The sequence below is a fragment of the Glandiceps talaboti genome, chromosome 5 (genome assembly GCF_964340395.1).
Source record: "Glandiceps talaboti chromosome 5, keGlaTala1.1, whole genome shotgun sequence".
Classification (NCBI taxonomy): Eukaryota; Metazoa; Hemichordata; class Enteropneusta; family Spengelidae; genus Glandiceps; species Glandiceps talaboti.
In genome coordinates, this window is record NC_135553.1 from 26,928,779 (window position 1) to 26,942,557 (window position 13,779).

General features: G+C 35.0%; 1 protein-coding gene across 3 annotated transcripts in view; it reads right to left on the bottom strand.

The window, feature by feature from the left end:
• The window catches only part of LOC144435977 (mitochondrial Rho GTPase-like), a 33,604-nt gene that overhangs the window by 5,702 nt on the left and 14,123 nt on the right, over nt 1-13,779 (bottom strand). For 2 of the 3 annotated variants that reach the window (XM_078124627.1, XM_078124626.1), the window contains exons 5-14: nt 11,666-11,764; nt 11,063-11,171; nt 10,325-10,445; nt 9,453-9,537; nt 8,051-8,196; nt 6,855-6,958; nt 4,791-5,005; nt 2,947-3,072; nt 2,306-2,502; nt 1,791-1,868 (exon numbers count right to left, since the gene is read on the bottom strand). In XM_078124627.1, coding sequence (XP_077980753.1) covers nt 1,791-1,868; nt 2,306-2,502; nt 2,947-3,072; nt 4,791-5,005; nt 6,855-6,958; nt 8,051-8,196; nt 9,453-9,537; nt 10,325-10,445; nt 11,063-11,171; nt 11,666-11,764 — 1,280 coding nt within the window. The remainder of the gene's footprint in view (nt 1-1,790; nt 1,869-2,305; nt 2,503-2,946; nt 3,073-4,790; nt 5,006-6,854; nt 6,959-8,050; nt 8,197-9,452; nt 9,538-10,324; nt 10,446-11,062; nt 11,172-11,665; nt 11,765-13,779) is intronic. The other variant, XM_078124628.1, reaches the window with a different exon arrangement.

Genomic DNA, 13,779 nt, shown 5'->3' on the forward strand with positions numbered 1-13,779 from the left:
ATTCTGCACTTCATAACCCTCTGAGCCTGAAGTTAATCAATTTATTAATACTAAATGCTTGAAAGCAGGCAATTGAAAGACTGAGAACAAAAACGCTGTAAAAAAATAATCTATAAACTTGAAATAATGAAAAAAAACCAAAAACTTTTTATTATTATGCTAATTATTGTTTGTGCTGTACACAAAAGCAATAATATAGTTTCAATCTAGAATTTATGTATGCATGTATGCAACAGTCAATATTATTACATCTCTCTATGTAGTTTACGGTCGTATAGGTTCATATTAAGTCTGTTCATGTTTCTAGCTCTGCTGAATGTATGTATATGAACAATGTCATGAATTGAAACAAAGTGAATCTTAGCAATGTGTGCCAACAATTACGGGTTGACTATGAATGACATCATGTGTATGGAGGGATGAGCAAATATATTTTGCAACTGCAGGTGGTCCAAAAACAACTGAATCAAACAATCTAAGGATTCTGCAGTCAGCTCTGGTGGTCCTGATAATTGTAAAATGATAATTTGATCGTAATAGTCTCCTGGTATCTTTTCATTTGTAGTGGTCTAACAACCTACTCATTGCAAATAAATAAGAGGTATTCATAGGTCGGACCACTGGTCTGGTGTATGGAATAAGTGAGTCTTGAAATTATGGGGAAATGGGAAGAAATCACTGTAAATGTACACATGATTATTAAAACTTGTAGACATGACTACAATGTTTTCTATCAACCACATGTCTACACAGTCATTAACAGCATGAAGCTACATACAGCCAATGAAGGGGGGAGGCAATGATAAATGTAAAAAGAAATATTAGAAAGGATTAGTGTATCTGCATCAGCCAATCACATGCCACAAAAACTGCAACAAAAATGTCCAAGGAGTCAGTGCAAATAATAACTACACAAAGTCATAAATAGATACCAAACAAACAAAGATGCCAGCAGGACACTAGTTGCAGAGTTCTTCTCATCATATTGTGCATTACCTGTTATTGTTTAATCAAAATCCCTTCAACAAGCTTTTATTTCCTGCTGTGCAATCCAATTAAGTCTACAGCTAAGCATAGTAGCAGCCCCATTTATAAGGACACATTTCTATTTTATGTAGAGATTCTTAGCTGGTGGTTTTAGAAACACATTGGACATTTGACAAAGATATCCCAGATATATCTTAAGTAAGACACATTGACATATACTAAGAAGGAATCATATCAAAAGACTGATGTTGGATGAAAAAAACTAAATACATGTAGCTTTAGTTTGGAAGTGGGTGGTTTCAAACTAATAGAAAACAATGTTGCTTTGTGTATATTTTCTCTAGTAAAATCAAAAGATGGGAACTTGATCACAAGGATATAATTTGTCATTGTTCACCTTTAAGTTTTCAATAATTAAAAGTGATATGTGTCTCTATTCAATGCCATTGTCTTTAAATCAGAAATGTCACTAGGACATAATTTTGAATGATATATTGTGAATCCAAAATATCACTTATTTTAGCCAATTATTTGGGGAGTGAGGATAATATGAGGGAAACTACATTAATTTATTTTTGTATCTGACAATGAACTTTTGATTTAGCTGCAAAGTCCTCCACCTAAGGTAAGAATCTGTAAATATATCTATTGCCTTGTAGATGGTGCTACTACATATATCTTTACATTGTTATCTATCACTGCTAAGGAAACATTCAGCATGCTACAACGAAACTATAAAATTACAAGGGAGTGCAGACAGAGATAAGACTTAAAATGTTGAGAAATGTAGTAGGGTTGGTAACCTTTGTGGGAAGGCATCTCTCAGTTTTGCTTTGACCCAAACTGCAGCTGGGTGAAGAACATGTACGCCTTTGACGATACTGAAATAGTAAACAAACAAACAGGCAAATAAACAAGCAATATGTGAATGAGAGTGCATGACTTACAGGCAATTATGCCACCTTTTTAACAAAATAATTAACACAAAGGTTTCCACCTATAATAGTTAGTATTAAACAAGGGGAATGTTAAGAGGTGAAAGTTGGGAAGATGGTTGCATTATGTGAAATGGATATCAAACACTCATTCCTCCTTCCCATCAAAGCTTTCCAAGTCTCAAATCAATTTTATTACTTACCCAAACATCACCAAATACAATCTAAAAACATTCCCACAGCAAGCACATAAACAAATGAATGGTCAGTATTTCAGAGGGTTACCAAGTACTACATACATGTACAACCAAAGACTAACCCAACATACACAGTGTTTACTTCACAACAAGTTGAGGGATAATGCATAGAATGCACAGACTTACGGATATGCTGCAAGTGTTGCAAGTTTGATGTAGATGTCTTTGTTGGCTCTGCCAACAACACTGAGGGTTTGAGGTGCAGGTAACTTGTTCTCTATACAAAACTGGGTTGGTTGCAACTCATGATCTTGTCTCACTGGGTGTAAATCACTTTTGGACGCAACAAGAAGACATGGAACTGTACTCTTTTCAAAATGACGCTGCAAAAAAATAAAGATGGAATTTCTATCAATTTCTTTTGCACAAACACAAAACTGATGTAAATATTTAAGACAGCTATAAAACCTTGATCTATATTGGCCCATGTCATATAATCCCCTCCCATTCTTCTTACTTATCATATACATAATATACAAACATTCTTTTTTATCCTAACATCATAACTAATAGTTACAATATAACAAATATTATAATTCCATTCCCATCTAATAGAATATTCAAAGAAGAAGTGTCAAAACAAATCAACAGTCTTCACCCTTACTAGTACTACCCACATGTGAATGCACAAACCATAACTTGGAGTGATATTTATTTTTCTGTGTTACCAAGGCAACAAAAACTGACACAGAAAATATGTGCTGAAAGCAGGTAAGAGGTACAACAGTCAAGTACAGAATTAACAATACCAATGGTTGAAGGCTTACCTTGTACATTCTGGCACAATATTCAAATGTTCTTGGATCTGAGATGTCATAGATAAGGCAAGCTACATCACATTGTAAATCTTCCTCTGATAGCCGATCTGAAATACCCACGTCTATCTCATGTAGCTGGTGATAAAAGTATCAACATCAATGTTAAGTATCAAAGAAAAAAAGATTGGTTGTAAAGCTTCATAAAATCACCCCCTCATCACTATATCACATCAAAATCACCTCCCAAGCACTTTCAAGATTGTCAAGATAACCGAGTGGGTTTTGTGGCGTTATTGCAGTCTAGAGGGTGGGGAACCAACCATTTCTAAGGAAAAGAATGCACGCATACACACGGGGTCACAGGTTTCACTTAAAGTACTTTGTTATGTTAACGCAAGTCAAAAAATAATGTACAACACTCAGTAAGACTAAAGAATTAAATAAGTTCTAGTACATTGCATGTAACATGAGTTAAAGGTTAAGTTAAAGGTTGGTGGTGGCAACTTAATTAAAGTCACAACTAAGAGTTCAGGTTGTCTCCCGACACGTGCACGTACGCGTTGTTCGCGTGAATTACTTATAAGTTCGGTGATATCGAATTACTTTTGTCGAGCGAATCCGAAGCAGTCACACACTGTTGTTTGGGTTGCCGTTAGCGTTTCAGCATGCCAGCCTGTAGCAGGATTCCATAAAGTTCTACGGTGCACAGTTAGTGTACACTTTCAGGGTCCATACAGCAACAACAACCAGCAAGGCTCCAACCATGATGATGTTCAGTCGTCAGCCGTCGAAGCAGAAGTGATCCGTTCCACGAGGACGGGTTCTCAGACCTTTGTATAGTGCCCTATCTACCACCAACCACCTGTACTCTAATATGCTAATAGCCACCAACCATCCTATTAAATCTACATAAACGGGATATCGACCGACTAAGGGTCAGTCTAGTATACTTTACAAAATTCACCTTGTGACAAAGATCAAATGAAAAAAGTATGATAGGTTTTGACAGCTTACATGTCAACCAACCGTGACAAAGAGACATTTTGACATATTGATAAATTGTCAAAATAATAATGGTTTATTCCCAAATTTTGTCACTTATCAGGTAATAGTCAAATTACAAAGGTTACATTACTTTAAAAACATACAAAAGACAAAGACACTGCTGACAACTAAAAAGTGAGGTAACATGACAATTAAAACTATTTACAATGATGAAACACAAAAGAGACAGTGACTGTTTTGAAATAAATTTAGCAACAAAGGTAGCATTGCTATGAAAAACATGACTTCAATTCAGTCAGATTTGACAAAGTAACATCCTAATCACCTATTAGTTAACTTTTTGGCAAAAACTGAACAAAATAAAAAAAAGGTATGGCAGAGATGTGCACACAATAGATGGATACACACACACACATACACACACACACACACACACACACACACACAGACATACACACACACACACACACACACATACAAATCCCATTCCTATAGATCCTCTACCCCACCCCTCACCCCAAACATTTTTATTTATTTATTTACTTATTTATTTATTTATTTATTTGTATTTCATATACAGGGAAACATTTCAGTGCAGATGAAAGACAAATAAATAAAAACATCTATTCAGATACCCCAGGGAAGAATGGGCTTTACTATAATTTGAATCAAACTTGTCCAAAAAAGACAAGACAGGTGAAAGCTAGTTACACAGCAGATCATAACAAATAGTCAATTTGATCACATTTCATTACCAGATGAAGCAAAGACAACAATATCCTAAAATCCTCAATGATTTATCAATTTTCAGGAATAGATTGATGACAAATAAAAAGACTTATACTTACCAGTAAATACTTCTCCTGACCATACACTTGTACAGTATTCACAGCAAACTTCGATATATGTTCCATATTGAGATTTTTTTGTGTTTCTAAGTCTTTGCCCAGTAGACCTTGTAGAAACGCAGTCTTGCCAACTCCCCTCGGACCAATCACATTGCAGAAGAATACATTCCTTGTGGTTTGTCTTTTCTCTCTGTCTATCTTCTTATCTCTTGTGACTACAAGAAAAAAAAACTTAGTTATATTTATCTAGTACTGGTAATTATAACATGTACATTATGTAGTTATCAAATTATCCAGTACTGGTAATTATAACATGTACATTATGTAGTTATCAAATTATCTAGTACTGGTAATTATAACATGTTCATTATGTAGTTATCAAATTATCCAGTACTGGTAATTATAACATGTACATTATGTAGTTATCAAATTATCTAGTACTGATAATTATAACATGTACATTATGTAGTTATCAAATTATCAAGTAATGATAATTATAACATGTACATTATGTCGTTATCAAATTATCTAGTACTGATAATTATAACATGTACATTATGTCGTTATCAAATGATCCAGTACTGGTAATTATAACATGTACATTACTAGTATGTAGTTATCAAATTATCCAGTACTGGTAATTATAACACTTCTAAATTTAAATCTCAAGGAAAAACCTACTGCAGCATCATACTACACAGAGTCAAATATTTACTTGATTATTCTAATGAACTTTAATCTCATATCCTCCAAGATAAGATCCTCAAATTGTGAATGAAATTCATCATTTGTTTAGATCCAACTTGGTTTGACTTTGAATAAGTTATTCAGCAGCAGCTTCCACTAAACTTGTCTTGTGTTCGTGATGTTATGTACAAATGAAATCCTAGTACAGTGCTGGCCCTCTATGGCAGAATGTATGTTACACGATAACAAAATTAACATATGTTCATCCTACAAAACATATCTATATACCAGTATACTGATGAGATATGATTGGGCTAGACATCAAAATAATTGTGTTTTAATAGTGACATAGCATAGTTCACATGCCTCCAAATGAATCTGAATGAGGATAGTATTTGACAGTCTCTGTTTTCTGCATCCATCATGGCTGTCATATCCCTACCACCGATAGCCCTCGCACATAACAGTACAAAGTCGGCCGTGTCGAACATTAATATAGTTGGGGGAAATGAATGAGGTTTTCAACTCAAAATCATCACCTAATTAGGGCAGCTCAACATAGGCCTATCGCATCATTCTTGATCCCCACTGACACATCATGTATGTAAATCTGCCACAAAACGAATCTGGCTTCAGACTGTTTACAAATGAACTTGCCACTATACAAAACAAAATAAACAAACCTAAATACATTCACTGTACTGTAGCAAATAATTCATGTTGTCCTTGACTTCATATTGCCAGACTGTCTGAAGCACAATGGTAACAAATTCAACAGATATTCAGATTCTAAAACAGCACTTTCTTTCCCTTTCGAATAGTTTGTTTTCCTGTTTTTGAAAAGGTTCATTGCAAATTTCAATATACTTGTATATATAATAGCAATGAACCACCCCCTGGGGTGGTATACCTCTTGGTTTTGACCAGTTGTCTCCACATACACATTGGCTGACACTCATGTGTATATGTCATCAACTGGTCAAAACCTTGGGGTATACCACACCAAGAGGGGTGGTTTATTGCTCAACTATACATGTTTAAAAAGTCTGTATTTACATCTCCTGTAACAGTTAAAGAGAGAGAGAGTGAGTGAGTGGGGGAAGGAGGGAGGGAGGGAGGGAGGGAGGGAGGGAGGGAGGGAGGGAGGGAGGGAGGGAGGGAGGGAGAGAGAGAGAGAGAGAGAGAGAGAGAGAGAGAGAGAGAGAGAGAGAGAGAGAGAGAGAGAGAGAGAGAGAGAGAGAGAGAGAGAGAGAGAGAGAGAGAGAGAGAGAGAGAGAGAGAGAGAGAGAGAGAGAGAGAGAGAGAGAGAGAGAGAGAGAGAGAGAGAGAGAGAGAGAGAGAGATAAAAGTATGAGATCTTTATTGTGGAAAGCTTACCATGTATAGCTGAGACCTGTGATTCTTGTTCTGCCATTACATATCGGTATCCTAGGTAGGCTAGGTTCTCCAGTGTACGTGGTAAATCTAGTAGTGTAGTTAGTCTGACAAAATAAACAATTAACAGTTTTCATATTAGTGGCCCCTTCTTAGGTCCTTTTTCTACATGTGGCAAAGTCTACACAGAGTACAGAATGCATATATCATTTCAATTCTTTATCTTAGCTTCTTCCATTCTTGCCATTAATATCATATTTTGACCACCAAATAGATTTCGCAGCATTATATTGTGTTGACTAAAATATCTGAATTGGGGCAAACATATCACCACATGCCTCATAAATTTTAATGAATTAATGAGATCAATACAACAATAACATTTCTGTAAAACCCTATCTGGCCAAATATTCATGAGAGTTCTGACAGAAGACATTATGTTTTTAGCCCTTATCTGCATATCACTCATGGGATCATCATGTAATTAATATCCATTGATCTGTACATTCTAGAAACATCCCTGTGAAATTCAGCTAAATCAGCCATTTTTTTACCTTATTTGGATCATCATGTAATGAACAATTCTACACTCCTCTAAGAACTTTCCCACCAAATTTCAGACAAATAGTTTTGTGTAATAGTTTTTGAGTTTAAGTTATTTATTTTTTTTTTACCAAAAATGACATTTTTTTACCCAAATCACTTATCTGTGATGCAATCACTTTGCTTTGAACAATTTCCTAACTAGACACCAAAAGTAATGTCCCTACCAAATACCAAGTCAATCGATCTGGCGGCCTTGGCAAGACTTGCAGCAGCATTCTGAACTCTATGCAAATGAGGAATACAGCTGATCTACCTGAGTTGAATGTATGCAGCTTTGCAAACATTCTGCACATGCTCAGACATATTCAAATTAGAATCAACTCTATATAATTGATTGAGTTCTTCAACTTCTTGTACTACACTGGTGTGTTATTGAAGGTGTAAAAATCATTATTTAGTTTATTGTAACTGTGTAAAAATGACACAGATACTGATGTCCACTGTGAGAGATAGCCCTGTAACGTAATTCAGTTTTTATCATTGATAGGCACTGTCATGTTAAATAGATACTTACGTCCACTGTGAGAGATAGCCCTGTAACGTAATTCAGTTTTTATCATTGATAGGCACTGTCATGTTAAATAGATACTTACGTCCACTGTGAGAGATAGCCCTGTAACGTAATCCAGTTTTTATCATTGGTAGGCACTGTCATGTTAACATCTGGACCCCATGGATTCATTGGACAGGTTGAAAATAGACTTTCTAGCTCTGTAGGAGACAAGGCCCCATCTTGGTCCTGTGAAAATTAAAATGACATTTCAGAGCTCTTTTCACAGAAATTATGTTTTGTTGGTACAGGTAATGTATACAGTAACAATTTCTGACTATCTTTAACCACACCTCTGTTGACAGGCTTGTGGTTGTAATGCTGTCATAACCATAGAAATTTGTAACTGATTGTTATATATGTAGACATAGTAAAGGAAAGAAACCTGTCACTGTATTTTTGAAAATATTGTAGCATTTTGGGGACTGTATATGAGAAAGTACTGGCTTGATACACATTGGGAAGTGCCAAGACACTGACCCGGGATTGAAATTAGCTCTTTAAAGCACTGTGTGAACACTAAATGCTATATGTGCATGTGCCCTAATGTGTTGTGTACAGTCCAGAGACTAAACACAGAGTTTATTTCAACCATCACTGGTATTACATTGGTGGGATTCAAACCCACACAATTGAAATGACTGCAGTGACTGGTGTTACATTGGTGGCAGTGGTGAGATTCATACCCACACCATTGAAATGATTGGTGGCTGGTGTTACATTGGTGGCAGTGGTGGGATTCAACCCCTCACCATTGAAATGATTGGTGGCTGGTGTTACATTGGTGGCAGTGGTGGGATTCAACCCCTCACCATTGAAATGATTGGTGGCTGGTGTTATATTGGTGGGATTCAACCCCTTACCATTGAAATGACTGATGACTGGTGTTACATTGGTGGCAGTGGTGGGATTCAAATCCACACCATTGAAATGATTGGTGACTGGTGTTACATTGGTGGCAGTGGTGGGATTCAAACCCACACCATTGAAATGATTGGTGGCTGGTTTTACATTGGTGGCAGTGGTGGGATTCAACCCCACACCATTGAAATGATTGGTGACTGGTGTTACATTGGTGGCAGTGGTGGGATTCAAACCCACACCATTGAAATGATTGGTGACTGGTGTTACATTGGTGGCAGTGGTGGGATTCAAACCAACACCATTGAAATGATTGGTGACTGGTGTTACATTGGTGGCAGTGGTGGGATTCAAACCCACACCATTGAAATGACTTGTCTACTGTAGTAATGACTGGTGATAAACTGACTACAAGTTGTAATTCAAAATACAGCATTTCAATACAGGGTTTGATAATTACACTTGATATCTTGTTGGTATGTTGTTTTTAGGAACTGATAACTAAGAGATAGTCATAGTAAATATAACTATAATGATTTTGATAGTGTGTTGTGATTTTACAATACAAATGAGGTATGACTTACTCTGTCGTACTTATCAAATGTTGTTGTTAGGAACTGATAACCGAAGTGGCTGAGTTCTGTGGAGCAACCAATACCAACATGTAACCTGAGTAAGAAAGTACAGTCTATATAAGTTAGATGAAAATGATAAAATGTCCTATCGACTTCACAATGAATAACTTATTATTTATACATGATGATAAAGCTGTCACTGGAATAGGAATTTGAAGTTGTTCCTAACAATGCAATTGACTGGGGTGGGCACACTTTATAAATTTAAAAGTTTTATTCTTTTTCATATGTTATTACATTAGTTATCATTTATTTGACCATACTTCCTTTTATTTAAAGCAGGTTTATTCCTGTTATATAATACATCATATCTATTCTTAGGTATGGCTGTATCTTTCTGAAAATGTTTCACCCAAACACACATGCAAACACACACACACACACACACACACAGACAGACATACATACATACATACATACATACATACAGACAGACAGACATACATACATACATACATACATACATACATACATACATACATACATACATACATACATACATACAGACAGACATGGCATTTCTGTGTCTCGCCAATTTTTCCTTTGAAAAAGAATATTTTTTCAAAACGTCGGATTTAACAGCTATATATACGGACTGGTTTATTAGTTCCTTATGCATTTCTTTATACATACATACATACATACATACATACATACATACATACATACATACATACATACATACATACATACATACATACATACATACATACATACATACATACATACATACATACATACATACATACATACATACATACATACATACATACATACATACATACATACATACAGACAGACACACAATTTCCCCAACTCACCTAGGATAGAGGTATTCAGGTGTTAATTCTAAATTATCATCATACCCAAACTTCCTGAGAACTGTCCATGTAGTCTCATGTCGTCCTCTTTGTATGAACAATGTATGTAGAAACAAAAATCCTATCAATGAAATAAAACATAAAATATTTTAAAACATGAATATGACTTTGAAACATAATATATGATCAATTTGATCATCATTTACTTGAATGTGTTAATATCAGTACAGGAAAAAGTCAGAAAAACCAGCAGTTGTATAATGTAGGGTGGTTAGGTTGACATTGGTCAGGACCTGCTAAAATACAATTCAAAGCAGTCCATATTTTTTACATGAATATAAATTCTTGATCAGCAGTCTCTTTAAAGTACAGTGGTCATTCAAATTTATGTGATTCACACACAGATGTGCCGTGAGGGTCCCATGCTACCAAAATCTTGAAAGCAAAAGCAGAGATTGACATGATTTACAAAAGACTTTTACATAAAACCCAAAGTGAACTCAGGCATCAGACAAATAAGGGTTAATGCAATATGGTGGTTGGAACTTGGTATGGGTATAATAGCCTCTATAGTGATTGCAATGCTATGTAGCATGTTCGTCATCAAACACAAAGCACTTTATTCAGACATGAGTATTAGACGACCACTTGAAAGAAATCTGATAAATGAATGACTAAGTTTGCTCTCATCACTTACAACAGTTCTAAAGTCACACTATATAGGTTGTGAGTATTTACCTATAAGACTGAGTCCATTGTTGATCACACCTTCTGTTATATTTTTCTTAACCACTGCCTTTACATCCTCTAATGCTTGTTGTTGTAGAGGAACATTGAAACTTCGTTTCTACAAAAGGAAAGGAAGGTTGAAAAGTTTTAATGTGAAGCAATTGTTAGTATATCTTTTGCAAATACATAACTCTGAGGAAATATATAATATCTTGTGCCACACTAAGGATTGTTATTTAGTAGTACATATAATATCTTGTGCCACACTAAGGATTGTTATTTAGTAGTACATATAATATCTTGTGCCACACTAAGGATTGTTATTTAGTAGTACATATAATATCTTGTGCCACACTAAGGATTGTTATTTGGTAATACATATAATATCTTGTGCCACACTAAGGATTGTTATCTGGTAGTACATATATTATATGTACTACCTAATAACAATCCCAAAAATGGCATTTTGAATGTTTTGACTAAAGGCACAGCAAAACCAATGACAAAGACATGCATGTAGAACAACCACAGTACATTTTCCATATTTGTTGTACAAACATGTTCAACTTAGCTTACAGGAGTTAAAATGACAGTTCTATCTGTTGATATTACCTGGAATAGGTTGAGTTCATGATCATTGAGAATACCATCATTGTCAAGATCACAGATTGCAAATATCCTACAAAGAGCTCTCTTACAACCTGGTTTCAGCTGAGAGGATAAAAAAGAAAGAAAGAATTAACAACAGGAAAATGTCTCAAAAAGTTCACAAACACTTAACAGTGTGTATACCCATTGCATTCATAGATTGAGTTTTCCTCATTAATTCTTGAATTGTAGATTTAACTTTCACGTCAAGATCTTTCCTTTATTTGAGATTTCATACAATTATGACAAGTTTACATACCAGCTTAATAGATAACACACACACAAAAATCACGGCCTCATTTGGGGTATTGTGAACCACTTTTATAAACACATTCACTTAGGGTGCGTCACGACAGATAATACAATTGTATTGTCAATAGCAGTGTATGAATACAAATATTCTCCTTCATTTTATGTTGGTTCAGTTCATTCCAAAGTTATTGAGTTATTCCATACAACAATCATCAGTATAGTATAGACAATGTGATAACTGAGCAATCTTAGAGTTGCATAACAATGTCACATTCTTACTGTCTGTACGTGACTTGTGCTAGCATAATATTTGTCCTACATGTTATGCCACCCATTGAAGTTAACAAACACACACTTTATTTGTAGTTTCTATACATGCTATGCCATCCTCTGAAGTTAACACACACTTTATTTGTAGTTTCTATACATGCTATGCCATCCTCTCAAGTTAACACACACTTTATTTGTAGTTTCTATACATGCTATACCATCCTCTGAAGTTAACACACACTTTATTTGTAGATTCTATACATGCTATGCCATCCTCTGAAGTTAACAGACACTTTATTTGTAGTTTCTATACATGCTATACCATCCTCTGAAGTTAACACACACTTTATTTGTAGTTTCTATACATGCTATGCCATCCTCTGAAGTTAACACACACTTTATTTGTAGTTTCTATACATGCTATGCCATCCTTTGAAGGTAATAGACACTTTATTTGTAGTTTCTATACAGTTACTATGCCATCCTCTGAAGTTAACACACACTTTATTTGTAGTTTCTATACATGCTATGCCATCCTCTGAAGTTAACACACACTTTATTTGTAGTTTCTATACATGCTATACCATCCTCTGAAGTTAACACATACTTTATTTGTAGTTTCTATACATCCTATGCCATCCTCTGAAGTTAACACATACTTTATTTGTAGTTTCTATACATGCTATACCATCCTCTGAAGTTAACACACACTTTATTTGTAGTTTCTATACATGCTATGCCATCCTCTGAAGTTAACACACACTTTATTTGCAGTTTCTATACATGCTATGCCATCCTCTGAAGTTAACACACACTTTATTTGTAGTTTCTATACATGCTATACCATCCTCTGAAGTTAACACACACTTTATTTGTAGTTTCTATACATGCTATGCCATCCTCTGATGTTAACACACACTTTATTTTTAGTTTCTATACATGCTATGCCATCCTCTGAAGTTAACACACACTTTATTTGTAGTTTCTATACATGCTATACCATCCTCTGAAGTTAACACACACTTTATTTGTAGTTTCTATACATGCTATACCATCCTCTGAAGTTAACACACACTTTATTTGTAGATTCTATACATGCTATGCCATCCTCTGAAGTTAACAGACACTTTATTTGTAGTTTCTATACATGCTATACCATCCTCTGAAGTTAACACACACTTTATTTGTAGTTTCTATACATGCTATGCCATCCTCTGAAGTTAACACACACTTTATTTGTAGTTTCTATACATGCTATGCCATCCTTTGAAGGTAATAGACACTTTATTTGTAGTTTCTATACATCCTATGCCATCCTCTGAAGTTAACACATACTTTATTTGTAGTTTCTATACATGCTATACCATCCTTTGAAGTTAACACACACTTTATTTGTAGATTCTATACATGCTATACCATCCTCTGAAGTTAACACACACTTTATTTGTAGTTTCTATACATGCTATACCATCCTTTGAAGTTAACACACACTTTATTTGTAGTTTCTATACATGCTATGCCATCCTCTGAAGTTAACACACACTATATTTGTAGTT